The following is an 18,878-nucleotide window of genomic DNA, read 5'->3' as shown; positions in this document are numbered from 1 at the left end:
TACATATTCATAATTATTAATTTGAAAATATTCGTTGCTCAAAAAGTAAATAGATTCCGAACTCAAATATCAACAGTTTTGCTGTGATCAGTACCTGCGACATTGTTCGCGCTCTTCTATTGTTTTTCAGTGTTGCCAATTGGTATGTGTTTCCCCTCCAAACTGGGTATAAGACTTCCACACAAAACCGGGGAAATAAGTGAAATTAGTGTATCTATTTGTAGTGTATATACATATTAGAGCAATTTTATTATTATTGCATTACTATGACAACTAGAATTCATGGAAACAGTTTGTAAATGTGTCAGCATATGTGTGAAGCTCCACTAAATTGGCAACGATGAACTGTCATTTTGCCGTCGTCTGCTCGTATCTACTTTAGAGATATCTGTAATTTATTAGGATTAATTTGGTTGCAAAAAAAGGGATAATAGACATGAATTAAATAAACATTTTGAAGTAACGAAGTAAAGTTAAATTAAATAATGAGTAAAATAAACTTTAAAGAGAATAAAGCTTTGCACCTCATAAACCTTGTAGTCGTGTGCTGCCCGCAACTGTGTTTGTGGAGTGAGCGCTTAGGAATCAGGAACCGCAACGTAGCTCAAGTGCAATTTGGAGTGAATTAAGACCAAAATGTGTATAATTACAATCAAATAAGCACTGTGGAGTTTCAGTTGTGATGGCAGTAAGGATAAAACCACCGATTACAAGGTAGGAATTAATTTCAGTTCAAACCATGACCCCGGGAATTAAAAGTTTCATACTTTTACTAATATAGGCAACCAAATGTCGTTTTGTTGTGCTGATTACAACTGCAATCTTGAGTAAGATCAATAAATGTTAAATATTACGCTAACATTGTTCAAATAAGTGCTGAGAAGGCTGGGAAAGATGTTGGATCCTTTGCGGTTACGAACGGCACCTCGGTCGGTGGACGCCATACTGGATTTAAAAGCTGCCTTGAAAACATATTTTACGAAGACCTCACATGCCTATTTTAGTTCATATGGTGCTTTCATATATCACATTATGTTGACGAAACGTCAATCTTTTGAGTGGTATGCTTAAAGATGTAATTGTATTCTTGTTTCACCAATTAAATATCGAGTGGATAAGGCTGATCCACGCAATGACGATGGATCCACTGTGGTGTTTCCCCCTAGTAGTCTGAAATACTGGAATGGGGTTAATGAGCAGAATGTGTAATAGTTCCTTTAATGTTTGTCATTTTCTACCAGCTTATAATATATTACTCCCCATAGGGTAAAACGTAGCTACGTGGGCCCTTTCCCAAAAAATAACTTTAGCACTGCCAGTAAGCTAAGTTTGAAGTCGGTCACAAGCCAACCTCTACTTTCCTCTCAAAGTAAGTGTTTTCTCCCAAGTGAGAAATTAGGGCCATAATTTCCGATTAAACAGAAGGTAATGAAAGTCTAGCCATGCGCAGTGCAAACTTACCTCCATGACGCTTCCAAAATTTTTATTTAAAACAACTAGCATATAGAAGATTGACGCCATCTCGATGTTTGCGGAGTCACTTGTGTAAACAAACTTCCCATTTCCTGTGCTAAATCCGCACTCCACTCTTACCCATAGACACCGGAACACTTTCTTCACAACAGTCTTAAACAACGATGGTGTATACTCTTGTAGCCAGGTAAACATGGCAGTTGTTGGGGAGGAGAAGAAGAGTGCGCTTCATAACATTTAAGTAATTGGTTAATAATAGACTTGAATGAAAATAAACATTGTTCCGACACGGCATACAAACCTTCGGTCCTTTTACAATAGGAAGGTACTAGCGGCAGCTGGATAGGTCGTAAGCTTTCGAACAAGGGGTTCGGTAGTTAACTGCTTGTCCGACAGGCGCGCGCGCGCAACTGGGAGGTAAACAAATCACTTTTGCTTTCGGCCTGCTGGCGTGTAGACGTGTATCATCGCTCTCTGCCCGCTTCATCGTCGTTGCTTTCGCATGGTTGTGTTTTTCTTTTTCTATTTATCTAGTGAAACTGAATTGTAAGTACAATCATTTCATATTTATTTCCATTGAATTCAATCGTGAATTAAAGGATCTTGGTTTCTCCACGCCCTCCGATTACCCGAGTGCCGGGACTGAAGGGTGTAAGTGCGGGAATTCATTTTCCCAGAAATGATCCTCGTATTGTGTATGCTCGGTGCCGAGGGCGGGAGAGCGCTCGCTCCGAGCTTATATTTTGGTTGAAAATGTGTAGATGAAAATCGTAAGTAAGTGCCCTTTTCATTTATATTTTTTTGACCTGTATGCTCGTTGCCGAGCGAATGCGCTCGGCACGAAACTTATTCTGTATGGAAGTGGAATCGCAAGTACAGTATTCTTTTTCATTTTCATATTTTTATTTTGATTGTAGCAATACTCATTTTGGATCAGTTTCCGCTCTTACCCGGAAATTGATCTTTTCCCCTTTTTATTTGAATGAAGTGAAATCGCAAGTGCAGTTCTTTTTCATTTTCATATTTTATTGAGATTGCATTATTTACTTGGATCAATGATTCCGCTATTTCCCGGGAATTGATCCTTCCCCTTTTTATTTTTGTATGAATGAAATCGCAAGCGCAGTATTCTTTTTCATTTTTCATATATATTTTGATTGCATCAATTCATTATGGATCAAGGTTTCCGTTCATAATCGGGAATGGATCCTTTTACCCTTGCGCTCGGTACCGAGGGCGCAAATGCGCTCGCTCCGAGCCCTTATTCATTGTGAAGTGAATCGTAATGCAAGATTCTTTTTCATGTTATTCCTTTTATTATTGATTGCATCAATATTTATTTTGGTTCAAGTTCCGCTCAGTCAGGGAATTGATCCTCTTGCCCTTGCATTCGGTGCCGAGGGCACGATTGCTCTCGGGCTCTTATTATTATTGTTGGGTACATGGGTGCTGTGCGGGGTTGGGAACGAGAATCCCTCCCCCCCCGCTAAGCTCCCACAGATGGCCCTTCCCCTTCGGGGGGGAGGTTATCTGGGTTCTTCTCCTCGCCCGATCCGTCGAGCGCGGGGGAGGGCGCTCGGTGCCCGATGTACAGTTGTATTCGGGTCTTCTGCTCGTTCGGTGTGGGGCTCACCCCCCCGCGCGAGGGGACTTCCCCCCCACTAATCACTACTACTGTTATTTCCGCAGGTGCTATTGCCACGAGGGTGGACCTTGGTGAGGTATGGGCGTCCTTCGATTTGCAGGGCATGCCTAGTGTCCAGGGGCGGCGGTTCTATGTCTGGGCCTGCTGCGGTCACCCATGGAGTGGTGACCACGACAACGATATCGACTCCAGGTGACGACGTCCCTCCTCACCTGGTGTACTCGCCTCACGTGGTAACAGTCTTGCCTACAGCCGCTGTGAAGTGCCGTTCGCCGTACCGAGAGGGGGGCGTGCCGCCGCCGCTCGTGGTTGCCGCGCTGCCGCGACCACACTTCCGCTGCCCTAGAGCTCGCCCCTGGACCTGCCGCCAGTACCAGGATGTTGCCTGGCTGCTGCTCCACCTCCTGTGTGTTTCCGTGCTGCCTGCCGTACCTGCCGATTCTGTACTGACTGTCCATGCAGTTGCTGCGCTGGCTGTCCCTGCCGTTGCTGCGCTGGCTGTCCCTGCCGATGCTGTGCTGGCTGTGCCTGCTGTTCCTGAGATGCCCATACCTGCTGACGTCGTCCCTGTTCATGGTGGTACTACCCCAGACTTTGGTCTGTCTGTACAGGTGCGTCCGGGCCCTGTAGCTTCGGCTACAGCAGCCCCGGCTCCGCCCTGGATGGCAGATCTTACGTCTGTCCTGAGGAAGCTGACGAAGAAGAGGAGGAAGGTCGTCGTCGTCGTCTTCATTCTTCTTCATCGTCGTGGCTGCCGCCTCTTCCCCTTCGACTTCTTAAGGGCCTTCACAGCCAAGGAAGAAGAAGGTTGCCTCCTCCCTCCTAAGAAGTCTCCCTCGGGAGCTTCTCGGGACCCGTCTCACCTCGTGGGACGGGAGGGTTCCTTCCGCTGGTCCTCCTGCTCCTTCGGGAGCGGGGCCCGTCTCTTCTTCCGCAAGGAAGAAGACTACGGGGACCAGAGGGGTACCGGCTAAGACCGGTACTTCCTCGCCTGGTGTCAGTGGTTCTGCCACTGCATCAGGGTCCGTCTCGGCCTCTCGTTCGCGGGAGGTACCGAGTGTACGGTCGCCTCCCAGCGACCGTGCAGCCAGGAACCAGACCTCTGAGCCCGCTCAGCGTCAGGTTCACGGCACGGAGCGGAAGACTGGTGACAGCCGCTCACGCGACTCTCACCAGACCAGCTCTCGCTCTCGCGGCGACCAGCTGGCTACCCGGGATGACGTGACGGTCCCACACGGACCGGCCACGGGGCTGAGGCTGGGAAGAGGTCCCCCCGTTCGCCGGTGCCAGCCACGGCTGGACCAGCGATGTGACGTGCTGTGAGGACAAGCACCGGTCTCACTGTGACAGTGGAGCCTGCAGGTCGCCTGACTGTCGCTCTCACAGAGAGCGATCGGGTACAGCAACCAGCACCAGCTCTTCTGACACTCGAGATCGGGGCCGCTGTGCTCAGTCCAGCAGTTCTCCACAGCGAGACGGTTCGACCAGGCCTGCAGCTCGATCGCCACCGCGGGTTGACAATCGCCTGCAGCCCTCCAAGCCAGCGAGCGAGGAGGGAGCGTCAGGTCTGCCTCTCCCGTACCTTCAACCTCCTCGGGTTACACCGGGAGGAGAGAGGTATTGAGGAGTGATCGTGAGGGGTGCGCCCCTCATGATCCCACCACGACGCCCTACGTGCCAGGCACGGTTCTTGGACCGGCCAGGACGTATGCGCAAGTGGATGGAGAAGACCGAGAGGGCTGTCGCTGTTCCCCCTTCTTAGGAGGAAGGTTCTCGGAATATGCTCTTGTTCGAAGGCTTAACGGTCCTACTCTGCAAGATGCTGTGACTTCCGAGATCCAGAGGAACTTTGCCGAGGTTATGGCGCTGATTCGTCAGCACAACGACCTCGGGGAAGGATCGCCGCTCCCACCAGCAGAGCCACGTCTCGGCTCAAGTTGTTTTGGGGCCCGAGAGGGAACCCAAATCGACGGTGGGTCTGCCGCGATCGGAGCTTGCCGACTGTGTTGAACCAGGTAGTCTCTCGTCTCCGGACAAGAAGGCTCTCTCAGTTCTGGCCGGTTGAACAAGCTACTTCACCTCCTCTACTGCGACAGAGGCGTTTCTACGTGTCTTCGGACACCATATTTGAATACCCCTTCGGTCCTCCTGAGAGGTTTCGACCTCGACGAGGACTGGAATGAGTCGGCGACGGTATCGGCTCTCTCCTGTCAGGTGTCGATCAGCCCCACCCAGACGACGTTCACAGTGGCAGCAGACCCTTACCTAGTATGAGTTCGTAACCCTCCTCGGGAAAACGTTTTCTCCTGACGATACGTTTTCCCAGGCTCCTTTTCTTCTCCAACTGCTAGTTCCGCTGGGAAGGCGAGCCAGTATCCAATTCCTCCCCCATTCCCTCTCTCCTTACGGCTACGAGGGAAAGGGGAGGGATCCTACAGAGATTTCTCTGTAAGATCCCAAGTTAGGGGCTGCGCTACCGGGGGGACCTTCGGGTCCTACCTGACGTAAGCCCCGGTCGTTGAGGAGGGATCCTGCCCCTTTCTCGATTTCTACGGGAATCGAGAGGACCACCAGCCGATATCGTTTGACGAATTCGGTGGGGGTTTCGCAGAGTGCTTAGAATTCTACGGAATTTCTAGCGCACTCAGAGTGTTCGAGTTTTTTACGATCTCCAAACACTTAGGCGAGACCACGGTCCAAAGTGAGCGAGAATCCCCGATAATTGTTACACGATATCGGGAACCTCGCTTATGCTCTAATTCCTGTAATTTCTAGCATTTGGAAGAAGACTGCTGCTGAAAGAAGAGTATCTCACAGTAGGCGATTAACCTGGAATAGAGAAGAATGGACGGGAACTTCCAGTTTGGCTTGAACTATCGTCTTCGGTATTCTGTTCACCATTGAAGCTTTCCTTTGGGAAAGACTTCTCCTTCACTCTCTTGACTAGAGAACGAAGGCGGTCGATCTCCAATCCTTATTCTCATTCCTCGAGGGGAAAAGAATTTAGGATGGAGGTCGTTGTACAGAACCTACAAATATACTACGTATATTACCCTCGCGACATGATTCTTTTAACAGTTGAATTGTCCGGGGGGTAGGCGCATACCGTAGTTAACTCTACGGTTTGTGACCGAGACGAATTGTATCTTAATTGAACTGCAACTCGGGGTTGCCTGCAACCTCCCAGCAGTTATCAGTTTCGATTTTAGATACTTGGTATTGTCATGACAACACCAAATCAGCTTTTGTATTTACCGAAATCCGTTTCTGAAGAAACTCGACATCCCAGGCTGAGTGTTGAAGACTCTTCGTCAGCACCAAGATGACCTAGAAGTACACTCCCTCGAGTTACACAAGAACTTCTCCGTGGCGCAGGTACTGAAGGCAGGGGTCTGGTACAACCAGACCACTGGCACCTCCTTCTACCTTTTGGATATTGCACACAGGTCCTTGGATCGTTTTCCTTGGGACCCGTGGTGGCTGCTCAACACGTTGTGTAGCTAACCCAGACCCTAGCAGGCTGAACAGCATCGAGTCCTGGTGTGACTGTAAGAATAGATAAGTGAATGAGAGAGTGACTGGCTTCTCTTCCTATCTTTTTCTCCCCCTCTACCTGTGGTAGAGGATACGGTCATCACCTTGCTGGATAAGACGAGATGCGGTGAGCTACTCGACAGAGCCCCATCCTATCCCTTTCACTAGGGATGGGAGCGAATATCCACCACTTCCTCCTACAAGGGGGGGGGAAGTGGATGCCAACAAGAGACAAACCATAACTTTATGTTGCCTCTTGCAAATAGGAACTTGTTCTTGTTTGCTGGTACGAAGAGGTACGCTTGCCTCTCTCTTAGTACTTGGTCCAGAGGTCTGACCATTGATCCTGCGGTGCACACCCCGATCAATCGGACAGAGGCTTGGATCCCTCCCTCGCTCTTACGACCAGGGAGGCATTCCAAGGTTGGGCGAACACCAGTCTGTTCACAAAAGACTCAGATTCCTCCCACCAAGAAGTGAGTCTTCCTATTGTAAAAGGACCGAAGGTTTGTATGCCGTGTCGGAACAAATGACAATTTGTCCAAAATTGCATTTTCATACAATCAACTTACCTGTCAGATATATACATAGCTAAGACTCCGTCGTCCCCGACAGAAATTCAAATTTCGCGCCACTCGCTACAGGTAGGTCAGGTGATCTACCGGCCTGCCCTGGGCGGCAGGACTAGGAACCATCCCCGTTTTCTATCATATTTTCTCTGTCGCCGGTGGTATCAACATTGTTGTTATTACCTCCTGACTTAGATTCATTTTTCAAACCTTTGATCAACGTTTTTCGGCTTTTTGGTGACGTATTTGGATCGTGTTTTGGCATTCGCTACTGTGGACTGTTTTTGGAATAACTCTTTTGGATTTTTCTCAGTATGTCTGATTCTAATGTGAGTGTGAGAATGTGTGTGAATGTAGGCTGCAGGGTGAGGATACCGAAAGCTTCGGTTGATCCTCACACTGTATGCCGTAAATGTAGGGGGTTTCAGTGTTCTGCTATTAATACTTGTAAGGAATGCGAGGGATTGAATGCAGAAGAGTGGAAGACTTTGACTTCTTATTTGAAGAAGTTAGAGAGGGATAGAATTAGACGATTGAAAGGTGTGAGTTCAAGGCCTATTGAGCCTTTCACTGATAATTCTAATCCTACTGATGTAGATTCTCCCTATGTATCTCATTCTCAGAGTGCTTTTTCGGATTCGGCATCGGAAATCGCCAATCTGAAAGCTACAATTAGAGACATGAAGTCCAAGATGGCTGACTTCAAAGGTAAGGCTAGTGAAAGTGAGCATTACAGTGAAGTGAGTTCTCCCAGTGTTGTGGAGGGGGCGTTTGATCGTCCCTGCGACGCTCCCAGGCCTAGACCTCTTCCAAGCTCACAAGCCCAGAGGAGAAGGAAAGTCGAAAGCCTTAAGGAGGTTGTGGGGGATCCCCAACGGTCAGACGTCCCTTCAGCTAGCTCTGCTTCGTGGCAGACAGCTCAAGGGCGCTTTAGAAAAAGCGTCATTCGCGAGTGTTTCTCGTCCTCCCCCTCTCCCTCACCTAAACGAGGGTGGAAGGAATCGAACTTGTCAAGACCGCTGAAGCGTCATATGAAGCCTGACATAGATTCTAGTCCAAGAGCGTTTCTCAGATGACGCTCCGTCATCTAGCAAGAAAGCGAAGGGGGCGTCAGCGTCACCTGAAGTGTACGCGGAAGTACCCTTTCCTTCTTCTCCCCCGAGTGATGACGAAAGACGTCATGCACTGGACGTGGGAGAAGCGTCAAGAAAGATCATCATGGCAGTTCAAGAGCAGCTGTCATCTCTAGTGGGAGTTTTAGCGCCACGTCGGAAGGACGTGACGCTTCCAATTAAGAAGTCTCGTCCTCTCTCACCTGTTCAACGAGAAGCGTCATACAGACGGGAAACGGCTAAACGTCTTACAGAAGCGTCTAGTTCGAGAGCGAGAACAGGTGCTTACGAGAGTTTCGTAACGCCAGAGAGACGTAAGACGTCTTTTAGACGCGAAGCGTCATTGGAAAAGGAACATAGACATGACGCTCCGTCCAATATTATGACGCCAAGTAGGACGCCTTTGGAGAGCGGAGCGTCTTCCAAGCGCGAAGCGTCATCGAGACGTCAGCAAAAGACGTCATCCATGACGCTTGGCGAACGGGAAGCGTCATGTAAGCGGGAAGCGTCTTCTAAAATTCTAGAGAAGCCGAAGCCTATGACGCCTTCAAAGACTATTAGAGCGGGAAAGAGGAAGGAGTATCATTCCCTTAGCCCCTCTCCTATTAGGAGTTTGTCTCCTCAAGAAGAGGAACGTTCGGAAAGGAGAGCGGAGAAGCATGTAGATCCCGAGTTAGAGGAAAACTCGGATGACGAATATAGTGGAAGAGAAGGTCTCTCTAACTATAAGGTGTTGACTACCCTACTTCTGGAGGAGTACGGAGACGAGTTGACTCCTGCCGCTCCTCCTTCTCCGCGCTCGCTCTTTTCCAGTGCTAAGACGAAGAAGCCTTCGTCTTTTCTCAAAATGAAACCCACCATATCGATGAAAAGAGCTTTACATTCCTTAGACTCATGGATGAAGTCTAAGAAAGACTTAGTAAGGACAGTCTTCTGTATGCCTCCAGCAAGATTGGCTGGGAAAAGAGGCATTTGGTATCAGACGGGAGAGAATATGGGTATTGCTCTCCCTTCTACAACCGAAACAGATTTTTCGACTTTGGTTGACGCTTCAAGGCGTCCAAGTCTCAATTCTGCACGGATTACATGGGGAATTTCGGAACTGGATCATCTCCTCAAGGGACTCTTTCGTGTATTGGAAGTTTTTAACTTCTTAGATTGGTCCCTTGGGGTGATGTCCAAGAAAGCACATGATTCGGAAGGAATCGAACCTGAAGCCCTGTTATGCATATTGTCTTGTATTGACAAGGCGGTACAGGATGGATCTTTTGAAATAACCTCTTTGTTTGGGGCAGGTCTTTTAAAGAAAAGGACTGTATATGGCGCCTTCTTAACTAAGGCAGTCTCACATGCTCAGAGAGCAGCACTTCTATATGCGCCTCTATCTGACTTTTTGTTCCCTTCTCAGTTAGTAAAGGACATTGCGCATTCTTTAACTGAGAAGGCAACGCAGGATCTGCTGACGCAGTCAGCAAGAAAGAAGAAACCTGTTGCTGCATCGGACAAGAAAGGACCCAGTACAACGGTGCAGCCCTTTCGAGGTGGTCCAACCTCCAGACCTTCCACAAGGAGGAAGGCTCCAGAGAAGAGAGGTAGATCTGCTTTTCGGCCCTTTAAGAAAGGAAAATGAAGATTCTCTCCTCCAAGCACCAGTAGGTGCCAGGCTCCTGGGATTTGTGGAAGCCTGGACACTGATAAATGCAGACGCGTCATCTTTGGCGATCTTAAGGAGGGGATATCGTATCCCTTTCCTGAACTCTCCTCCCTTAACGTCAATACCAAGGGAACTATCAGCCAAATACAAGGATCCTGTGCTGAGGGATACTCTTCGATCGATGGTGGAACAAATGTGGGACAAGAGAGCGATAGAATTGTACGGATCAACACTCCCCGGGGTTTTTACAATCGCCTTTTTCTGGTGGCGAAAGCCTCGGGAGGCTGGAGACCAGTACTGGACGTCAGCTCTCTGAACAAATTTGTTCAGAAGGAGAAGTTCTCCATGGAGACTTCTGCTTCAGTCATGGCGTCATTACGTCAGGGAGATTGGATGGTGTCTTTAGATCTCCAGGACGCCTACTTTCACGTCCCGATCCACCCTTCATCGAAGAAGTACCTCCGTTTCATGACGGGGGGAAGGATCTTTCAGTTCAGAGCCTTGTGTTTCGGCCTGTCCACAGCTCCTCAGGTCTTCACAAGCCTGATGAAGAATGTGGCGAGGTTTCTTCACCTCAAAGGAGTGAATGTCTCTATGTATCTGGACGACTGGCTCATCAGGGCCAGATCGGAGAGACAGTGCTTGGAGGACCTAAAGTTAACTCTCGATTTAATCAAAGCGTTGGGATTGCTTGTGAACCTCGAGAAGTCTCAGCTGACCCCCAGACAAGACCTAGTCTATCTGGGGATTCGGATGGATTCTCGGGGTTTTCGAGTTTTTCCTTCGCAAGAGAGAATCGCAAAAGGTTTGCGGATAGTCTCTCTCTTCTTAGAGAAGCAACAAACGTCGGCGAGGGAATGGTTTGAGCCTTCTGGGACGCTTTCCTCGCTACAACAATTCGTCCCTCTAGGAAGACTGCATGTACGTCCACTTCAATTCTTCCTCAAGAGGTCTTGGAGCTGGAAAAACCGGACAACTGTCGGACGTTTTTCCCATTCCAGTGGAGATAAAGTCACACCTACAGTGGTGGTTGCTCCCTCTGGAAGAGAACAAAGGGATCTCTCTAAGAACACAGAACCCAGACCTAGTGTTGTTCTCCGACGCGTCGGAGAGAGGTTGGGGAGCGACATTAGGCTCAGAGGAAGTGTCAGGCACCTGGGAACCAGCACAGGTGTCTTGGCACATAAACTGCAAAGAGCTCTTCGCCGTACAGCTGGCCTTGAAGAGCCTAGAACCTCTGGTGTCAAACAAGGTAGTGCAAGTAAACGTGGACAACACCACCGCACTTGCCTACATTCGGAAACAGGGAGGGACTCACTCCTCGTTCCTTTACGAGCTCACGAGAGATCTATTACTTTGGACGTCTCACAGGAACATCTCCCTGCTGACAAGGTTCGTACAGGGAGTAAGGAATGTGAGGGCGGACAGGCTCAGCAGGAGGAACCAGGTCCTTCATACAGAATGGACACTACACGAGGAAGTGTGTCTCGATCTCTGGTCTCTGTGGGGAACTCCTCATGTGGATCTCTTCGCAACATTCATTTTCAAAAAAAAGGCTCCCAGTGTTTTGCTCGGTCGTGGAAGATCCAAGAGCACTTATGGTAGACGCCTTCCTGCTAAATTGGTCTCGAGTAGACGTTTATGCTTTTCCCCCATTCAAATCCTGGGGTTAGTAATGAAAAAGTTTGTGGCGTCAAAGGAGACGAGGATGAACGTTAATAGCCCCCTTTTGGCCGGCCCAGGAATGGTTCACGGAGGTGGTAGAGTGGATCGTAGACTTTCCAAGATCCCTACCAAGAGGACGGATCTTCTCAGACAACCACACTTCAAGAGGTACCATCAAAACCTCCCCGCTCTCGCTCTGACTGCCTTTCGACTATCGAAAGACTTGTCAGAGCGAGAGGCTCGCGAAGTGGCAAGCGCGATCGCGAGAGCACGCAGAACCTCCACTAGAAAGTATACCAGTCGAAGTGGGAGGTATTTAGAAGGTGGTGTAGATCCAAGAAGTTGTCCTCCTCCCAACTTACCCTCTCTAGCGGAAATTGCTGATTTCCTGCTATTCCTGAGAGAAAAATCTCATCTAGCCGTATCCACAATAAAGGGATACAGAAGTATGCTCTCGGCTGTATTCAGGAACAGAGGATTAGATCTGGCAAATAATAAAGATCTCCACGATCTCATAAGATCTTTTGAGACTTCAAAGTCTAAGGAACCAGTACCTCCGAACTGGAACCTAGACGTAGTCCTCAAATATCTGTCATCGGATAGATTCGAACCTCCTCATCTGGCATCGTTTAGAGACATAACTAGAAAATGCCTATTCCTATTATCTTTAGCTACGGCAAAGAGAATTAGTGAATTACATGCTCTGCAGGATAAAGTAGGATTCAAGGGAGACTCGGCTATTTGCTCGTTTAAGACCCTGTTTTTAGCGAAAAACGAGAATCCCACGAATCCCTGGCCTAAGTCATTCGAAGTCAAAGGAATGTCGAGTCTCGTAGGCAGAGAAACAGAGAGGTCTCTATGCCCTGTTAGAGCTCTGAAGTTCTACCTTCAGAGAAAGCGTCAGTTGGGAGGCTCTAGACAAGGTCTTTGGTGCGCGGTAAAAGACCCCACAAGACTGATGTCCAAGAATGCACTGGCGTTCTTTGTAAGAAACGTCATTACAGACGCTCATAAGGTCTGTCCTGACGAACAGTTACAACTACTGAGAGTAAAAGCTCATGAAGTAAGAGCTGTAGCGACGTCTCTCTCGTTTTATAAGATATGTCGCTTAAAAACATCATAGATACGACATTTTGGAGATGCAACTCAGTATTTGCATCTCATTACTTGAAAGACGTTCGTGTGACATATGAGAAGTGTTTTTCTCTAGGTCCTTTCGTATCGGCGGATACGATTCTGGGTACGGGAGCCGACACCAATCCTTAATATGTATATACTTTTCTTCTTTTTGGATATGGTCTGGAGTCTCTTCGAACAATAGAGGACTTAGGCTAGCACGGGCGGCCGTCTGTGTTGTTCAGTAAGAGACGCTTGTCATATCCAATTAGATGAGTATAATTTTTTTTGAAAATTATGTATGTGTGTGTAGTGGTTTTGAGTTACGGTTGTTGTGACGAGTTCGGGGATAACTCGGAACAATCCTTAGTTCTAACATATGGTTAGGATCAGGTGGTCGGGATTGGTTGTGTGCTCCTTCATAAGGTGTATTGTCATATAAGTGGATCAGCACCCATTGACAAAGTCCTTTCAGGCTCTGCCGAGTAAGCGGATAAGACCCCATCGGCAGACCCACAAGAACTCTTGGCCATAGATCATATATCTCGCTAAAGTTTCTTGAGGTGATGCAGACTACTGGGCAAACACCCACGAAGTCTACCACCTATCAGGTAGGAACCAAGGTTTTATTTATACCTACAACATATGTTGTTTACCTGTCTATTCCATATAGTAGCTGTCTCTTACCCTCCACCGAAGGGTGCCAATCAGCTATGTATATATCTGACAGGTAAGTTGATTGTATGAAAATGATATTGTTATGTTACAATAAAGTTTCATACATACTTACCTGGCAGATATATACAATTAAAGGCCCACCCAGCCTCCCCGCAGGAGACAGGTGGAAGAGAGAAAATATGATAGAAAACGGGGATGGTTCCTAGTCCTGCCGCCCAGGGCAGGCCGGTAGATCACCTGACCTACCTGTAGCGAGTGGCGCGAAATTTGAATTTCTGTCGGGGACGACGGAGTCTTAGCTATGTATATATCTGCCAGGTAAGTATGTATGAAACTTTATTGTAACATAACAATATCATTTTTCCTAACTATACAAACCTGAGGTCCTTTTACACATAGTCCCACCTCATGCCACCCCTCACTCTGCAGTTTTTGCTTGGGCCAAAAGCAAAAGTGATTTGTTTACCTCCCAGTTGCGCGCGCGCGCCTGTCGGACAAGCAGTTAACTACCGAACCCCTTGTTCAAAAGCTTACGACCTATCCAGCTGCCGCTAGTACCTTCCTATTGTAAAACAGGACCTTCCAGGTTTTTTATAGGTTAGGAGGAAAAATGCAATTTTGGACAAATTGTCATTTTTGAAGTAACATAGAGTAAAGTTAAACTAAATAATAGTAAAGTAAACAAGGAAATAAAGCTTTGCACCTCAAAAACAGTGTAGTGTGTCTGCATCTGTGTTTGTGGAGTGAGCGCTTAGGAACCAAGAACCTAGTTAAACACCAGAATAAGGTTATGAATTGCATAAATTTATTACTTATTCTTGATAATTCTTTTTAAAATATTCATTGTTGTAAAAGTAACCAGATTCCTGACACAAATATCATTGGTTTTGCTGTGAACATTAGCTGCGGTGTTGTTCGTGCTCTCTCTCTCTCTCTCTCTCTCTCTCTCTCTCTCTCTCTCTCTCTCTCTCTCTCTCTCTCTCTCTCTCTCATCACCTTTTTTTTTTTTTTATCAGCTTTGCCAATTGGTTTGTGTTTACCCTCCAAACTTAGGATAAGGCTTACACAAAACCGTGGAAATAAGTGAATTTAGCATATCTATTTGTAATATATATTTATACAAATATTAGAGCAATTTATTGCATTACTATGACATCTAGAATTCATGGAAACAGTTTGTAAAGGCATCAGTGTATGTATCAAGTTCCACTAAATTGGCAACGATGACTTGCACGCATTAAAGGTTATGTAATTTGTTTCAGCCGTACAATTATTAAAAATTGAAAACAAATTATTTCAGCCATACAATTATTAGAAATTTAAAAAAATGTAGTAATAAAAGTAGTAATTTGAATTTAAATAAATGAAAAGTACTAGCACAAAAGTAAAAAAATTTTGTTGTAAACAATTCACTAAACTATCGTCTCCTCAACTCATGGATTCTGGCTGCCAGACGTACAAGGCTGAAAAATGATTCCCACCACGGTTTTGCTGTAAACAAACTCTCACATGGAATTTGGAGTGAATTAAGAACAAAATGTGTATAATTACAATCAAATAAACACTGTGGAGTTTCAGTTGTGGTGGCAGTAGGAATAAAACCACCAAATACCAGGTAAAAATGCATTTCAGTTCAAACCATGATCCCGGGAATACGATGTGTCATACTTTCATTAATATATGCAACAAAATGTTGTTTTATTGTGTTGATTTCAACTACAATTTTGAGTAATATCAATATAAATGTTACATATATATGCAAATACTGTTCAAATTAGCACTGGAAAGGACGTGTCCGCCACTGTAAAACCGACTGGAGCTCACAACCATTCCACACCATGATGGATTAAAAAAACTGCATTGAAAACAAATTTTATGAAGACTTCACATGCTTATTTTACTTCATATGGTGATTTCATATATCTCATTTTGTTGACAAAACTTTAGTTTTTGAATGGTATGCTTAAATATTGGATTGCATTGTTTTTTCACCACTTAGATATAAAGTGAAAAAGTAGCTCATTTTTCTGATCAAATGGCATCCATTCATATTCTCTTTCTTCCATCTTGCTATCCACCCTACCCTAACAATTAACCTAATCATAAGGTAGTGCAACTGTGAGTCTTTCCTCCAGTTACACCTTTCATATGTACCGACTCTCAATTTCCCTTCCAGCATTGAATGGCCTTATTGGTCCCAGTGCTTGGCCTTTGGCCTAAATTCTATATTCATTTCAATTCAATACAATAGTATATTACTAAGGGTAAAACTGTAGACTACTAGGCCTACTGTGGCCTGATTCTCACCAGTCAATGACTGTAATATTTACTGTCTGTTGCTTATGTTTTTATTTGTACCTCTTGTTTATGTTTATGATATTTACTGGTATTTGTTTTTATGTTCATCCCCAAGGGGCTGATATTAAACATGGCCTCCATTTTGTACACAAACTGATAGTTGTAGTCTTCAGTTTTACCTTACTTTTAGCATACCACTCATTTTTGTATATATCACTTACCCATTAAGGCTAACATGATTGTAACCCTACTGCTAGCTTATTCTACTGTAGTTGTCAGACAGGGATCTGACTCTCAAGACTGTGTTCTTCCTTGCCTTGGCATCGGCAAAGTGAGTTGGCTAGTTAGGCTACATAGACTTAACTTTTATGTTAAGGGCTTGAGGGGTTATGGATCTGTCATGCTTGAGTTTGTCCCAGAATTCATAGTGGAGACTGAGAATCCTTCATTCCTTTATGCCAGATTCAAGTCCAATTTGATACCCTCCATAGAGGACATTGTTGGTAGTGATTGGGATGAGATGCTACTGTGTCCAATAGGGTGCTATGGTCCTACCTTAAGAGGACTCAACATCTGAGGCCTGAGTGTCACCGACTCTTCGTTAGTACTGGCTTTACCAAGAAAGAGGTGTCCAAGAACACTTTTTCTTTCTGGCTTTTTGAGACAATCAAGCAGGTGTACTCTACATCTGAGGAGGTGGAGGAGTGTATGTTCCGAGCAAGAGCTCACAAGGTTATGGTCATTGGTTCGTCCCTGTCATTCTAGAAGAACCTGTCAGTTCTATATATATTAAGGGTGGTAGTGTGGTCTCGACAAACCACATCATGTCCTTCTACCTTCAGGATGTTGCCCATAGGTCATTGGGCACATTTTTCTTGGGTCCTGTGGTGGCTACTCAACTAGTTGTGTAGCTCACCTGGCTCCCCTAAAGAGACATGTAACTTTTACCTAAGGTCAAAGGCACTTGACTCCTTCCTCACCTCTTGAAGTCCAGGAAGAGAGACCCAGGTGAGCAGAACTACCATTCAGTTAGATTTACCCAGAATTCACCCACCATAGGGCAAGTCTCCTATGTAAAGACCAAAGGTTTTTATTTGTGTAGGAACAAACAACAAATTTTTAAAGTAATTTGTATTTTTCCTAACATAGAAACCTGATGGTCTTTACATTATGGCCAACCTCACCCACCCCTCATTCTGATACCTGACCCGAAAGGCAAAATGGAGTCGAGACCGACGAGTTGGCAGGGCTTCCCACCTATCAGAAACTAACTATACCTTGTTTGAAAGTTAACAGCTGTTCCAGCTCGCCTTTGGATCAATTCTCTATGAAAAGACCTTCAGGTTTGTATGTTAAGAAAAATACAAATTACTTTAAAAATTATCTTCTGTTTTAATGGTTACTAATCTTTGTTGGTTTTTGTCAACAGATGAGTGACAAGAAGAGTCAACTTACATTCTTGGTATCTTTGACGGATGCTGCGTCAGATGGGAGTGGTTGTTCTTCCTATAGGAACTCTATAGGATTAGAGCCAGTACCTTACTTCTGCACAAAGTTTAACCTCCAAAATGCAATTGTGTGCCTTTCACAGGTTTGTTATCCTAAAAATGTTACCAGAAACAGGGGTAGTTGGTGTACTATACTACTTTTTGCTATTTTTTTTAATGTGAAATTTAATTTTATAGCATTAAAGAAGTTTTTAAAACATTCTCATATGGGGTTACTGTATGCGTTTGCTTATAGTTTCATCAATATTTATTATCCATGAAATGTGGTATGATCAGTACTTTTTATTAACGCAGTTGATTTTTATTTTCACTGTTGTGTCTATAACCAAGGTTTTGTACAGGAAATATTTTTGGGTGTGGTTAAGGCACTTTAACGTAATCTTGCTTTTTCAGAAAAGAAAGCAGGGAGTGCTTTTTATCCATCTCTTGAAAATATTTTGAATTTTAAGAAATTTTTTGGTGTGATGAACATTATTCTGCTAACTGCTTCCCTAGTGGGAGTATTTTTTATTTTTTTATTTTTGGTAGCTAACCTTTTGAGAACTGGAAACATTGGCTCAAAATTCTAGCTGGATTACATACCTTATAATCATTCAGTCAGTTCAGTATTGGCTTAGTTGTCTCTTTTACTTGTTTATCATATTGGTTTTAGTTGGTGACAAAACTTTGGAATTTTTGGTTGTCTTGCATACAGTGAAGCTCAGTATCAAGGACTTCCTTGATACTTTGGAAGGTCTTTGATCTTCCTAAACTCCAAATAGACATCTGCCAGAATCTCTTTATTAAAAGTATCCATTTGGATGAGTTGAACCCAGATAATTAGTCTTGGGTAAAGGACTAGGGACATTAGAAGGAAAGAGTATCGAGGAGAAGGGTTCAGCAAGATTTCTTTACTGGCTTGGTCCATTTCTTTCCCATTGGATTCCAATGTCTTGTCAAGTTGCCAGAACGTGGAATCTGCTTTGGGGCTAATTCAAACTGAGCCTCATCATCACTCAGGCTCACTTCCAGGAGCATGTTGCATACTTTGCACATGTCAGGTGAATAACCCAAGTTATCTTCATGCCTGCAAGGGCAATGTTTATGATGACTGGTGTGTGTCATTCCCACTGGCACACAGTAGAATATGTTGTTTGCAATGGAGCAAGGATAGATTCAGTAGGATGTGAGCTGAATATATCCATTGGATAAATGGAATGCACACTGGGATAAAATGGACCAACTTGGTTTGCAAGTTGTGATTGTGACCACCAATTAAGAGACAAATTCAGTGGGTTACTCTTCTTTTAATAGTAATATAACTATTGCTTTCACCCTTTTTCATTATGATTAGACTGGAGAAATCATTGTAAGCATCAGTTAGTCAAACATATTAACAAATACTAGAGGCAAGAATTATCTATATCCTTCCAAGGAAAGGGGTATGTAAACAGACAAGACATGCTATGTAGTTGTTGGATCAATGATAATATAATTATTGGGTGTTACCCATTTAATTTTAACAAAAATATGGGAAAGAAATATCTATACTGCATATCCTATCAGGGAAAGGGCCATATAGGCAAATAGATATGCTGTCTCTATCTGTACTATACCTATGGGGTGTTATCCCCTTTAAATAAAATT

At 45.1% G+C, this 18,878-nt stretch overlaps 1 protein-coding gene across 1 annotated transcript in view; it reads left to right on the top strand.

Annotated features, from left to right (window-relative positions):
* LOC135200496 (afadin- and alpha-actinin-binding protein B-like) overlaps nucleotides 1-18,878 on the top strand; it is a 137,067-nt gene that overhangs the window by 5,379 nt on the left and 112,810 nt on the right. Inside the window, 1 exon segment of the mRNA XM_064229146.1 lies at nucleotides 17,174-17,335. Within this exon segment, the coding sequence (XP_064085216.1) occupies nucleotides 17,174-17,335 (162 nt within the window).

Source organism: Macrobrachium nipponense, chromosome 27 (assembly GCF_015104395.2).
Source record: "Macrobrachium nipponense isolate FS-2020 chromosome 27, ASM1510439v2, whole genome shotgun sequence".
Taxonomy (NCBI): Eukaryota; Metazoa; Arthropoda; class Malacostraca; order Decapoda; family Palaemonidae; genus Macrobrachium; species Macrobrachium nipponense.
Note: the sequence above shows the minus strand (reverse complement) of the source record. Positions and strands in the feature narration are given on the sequence as shown.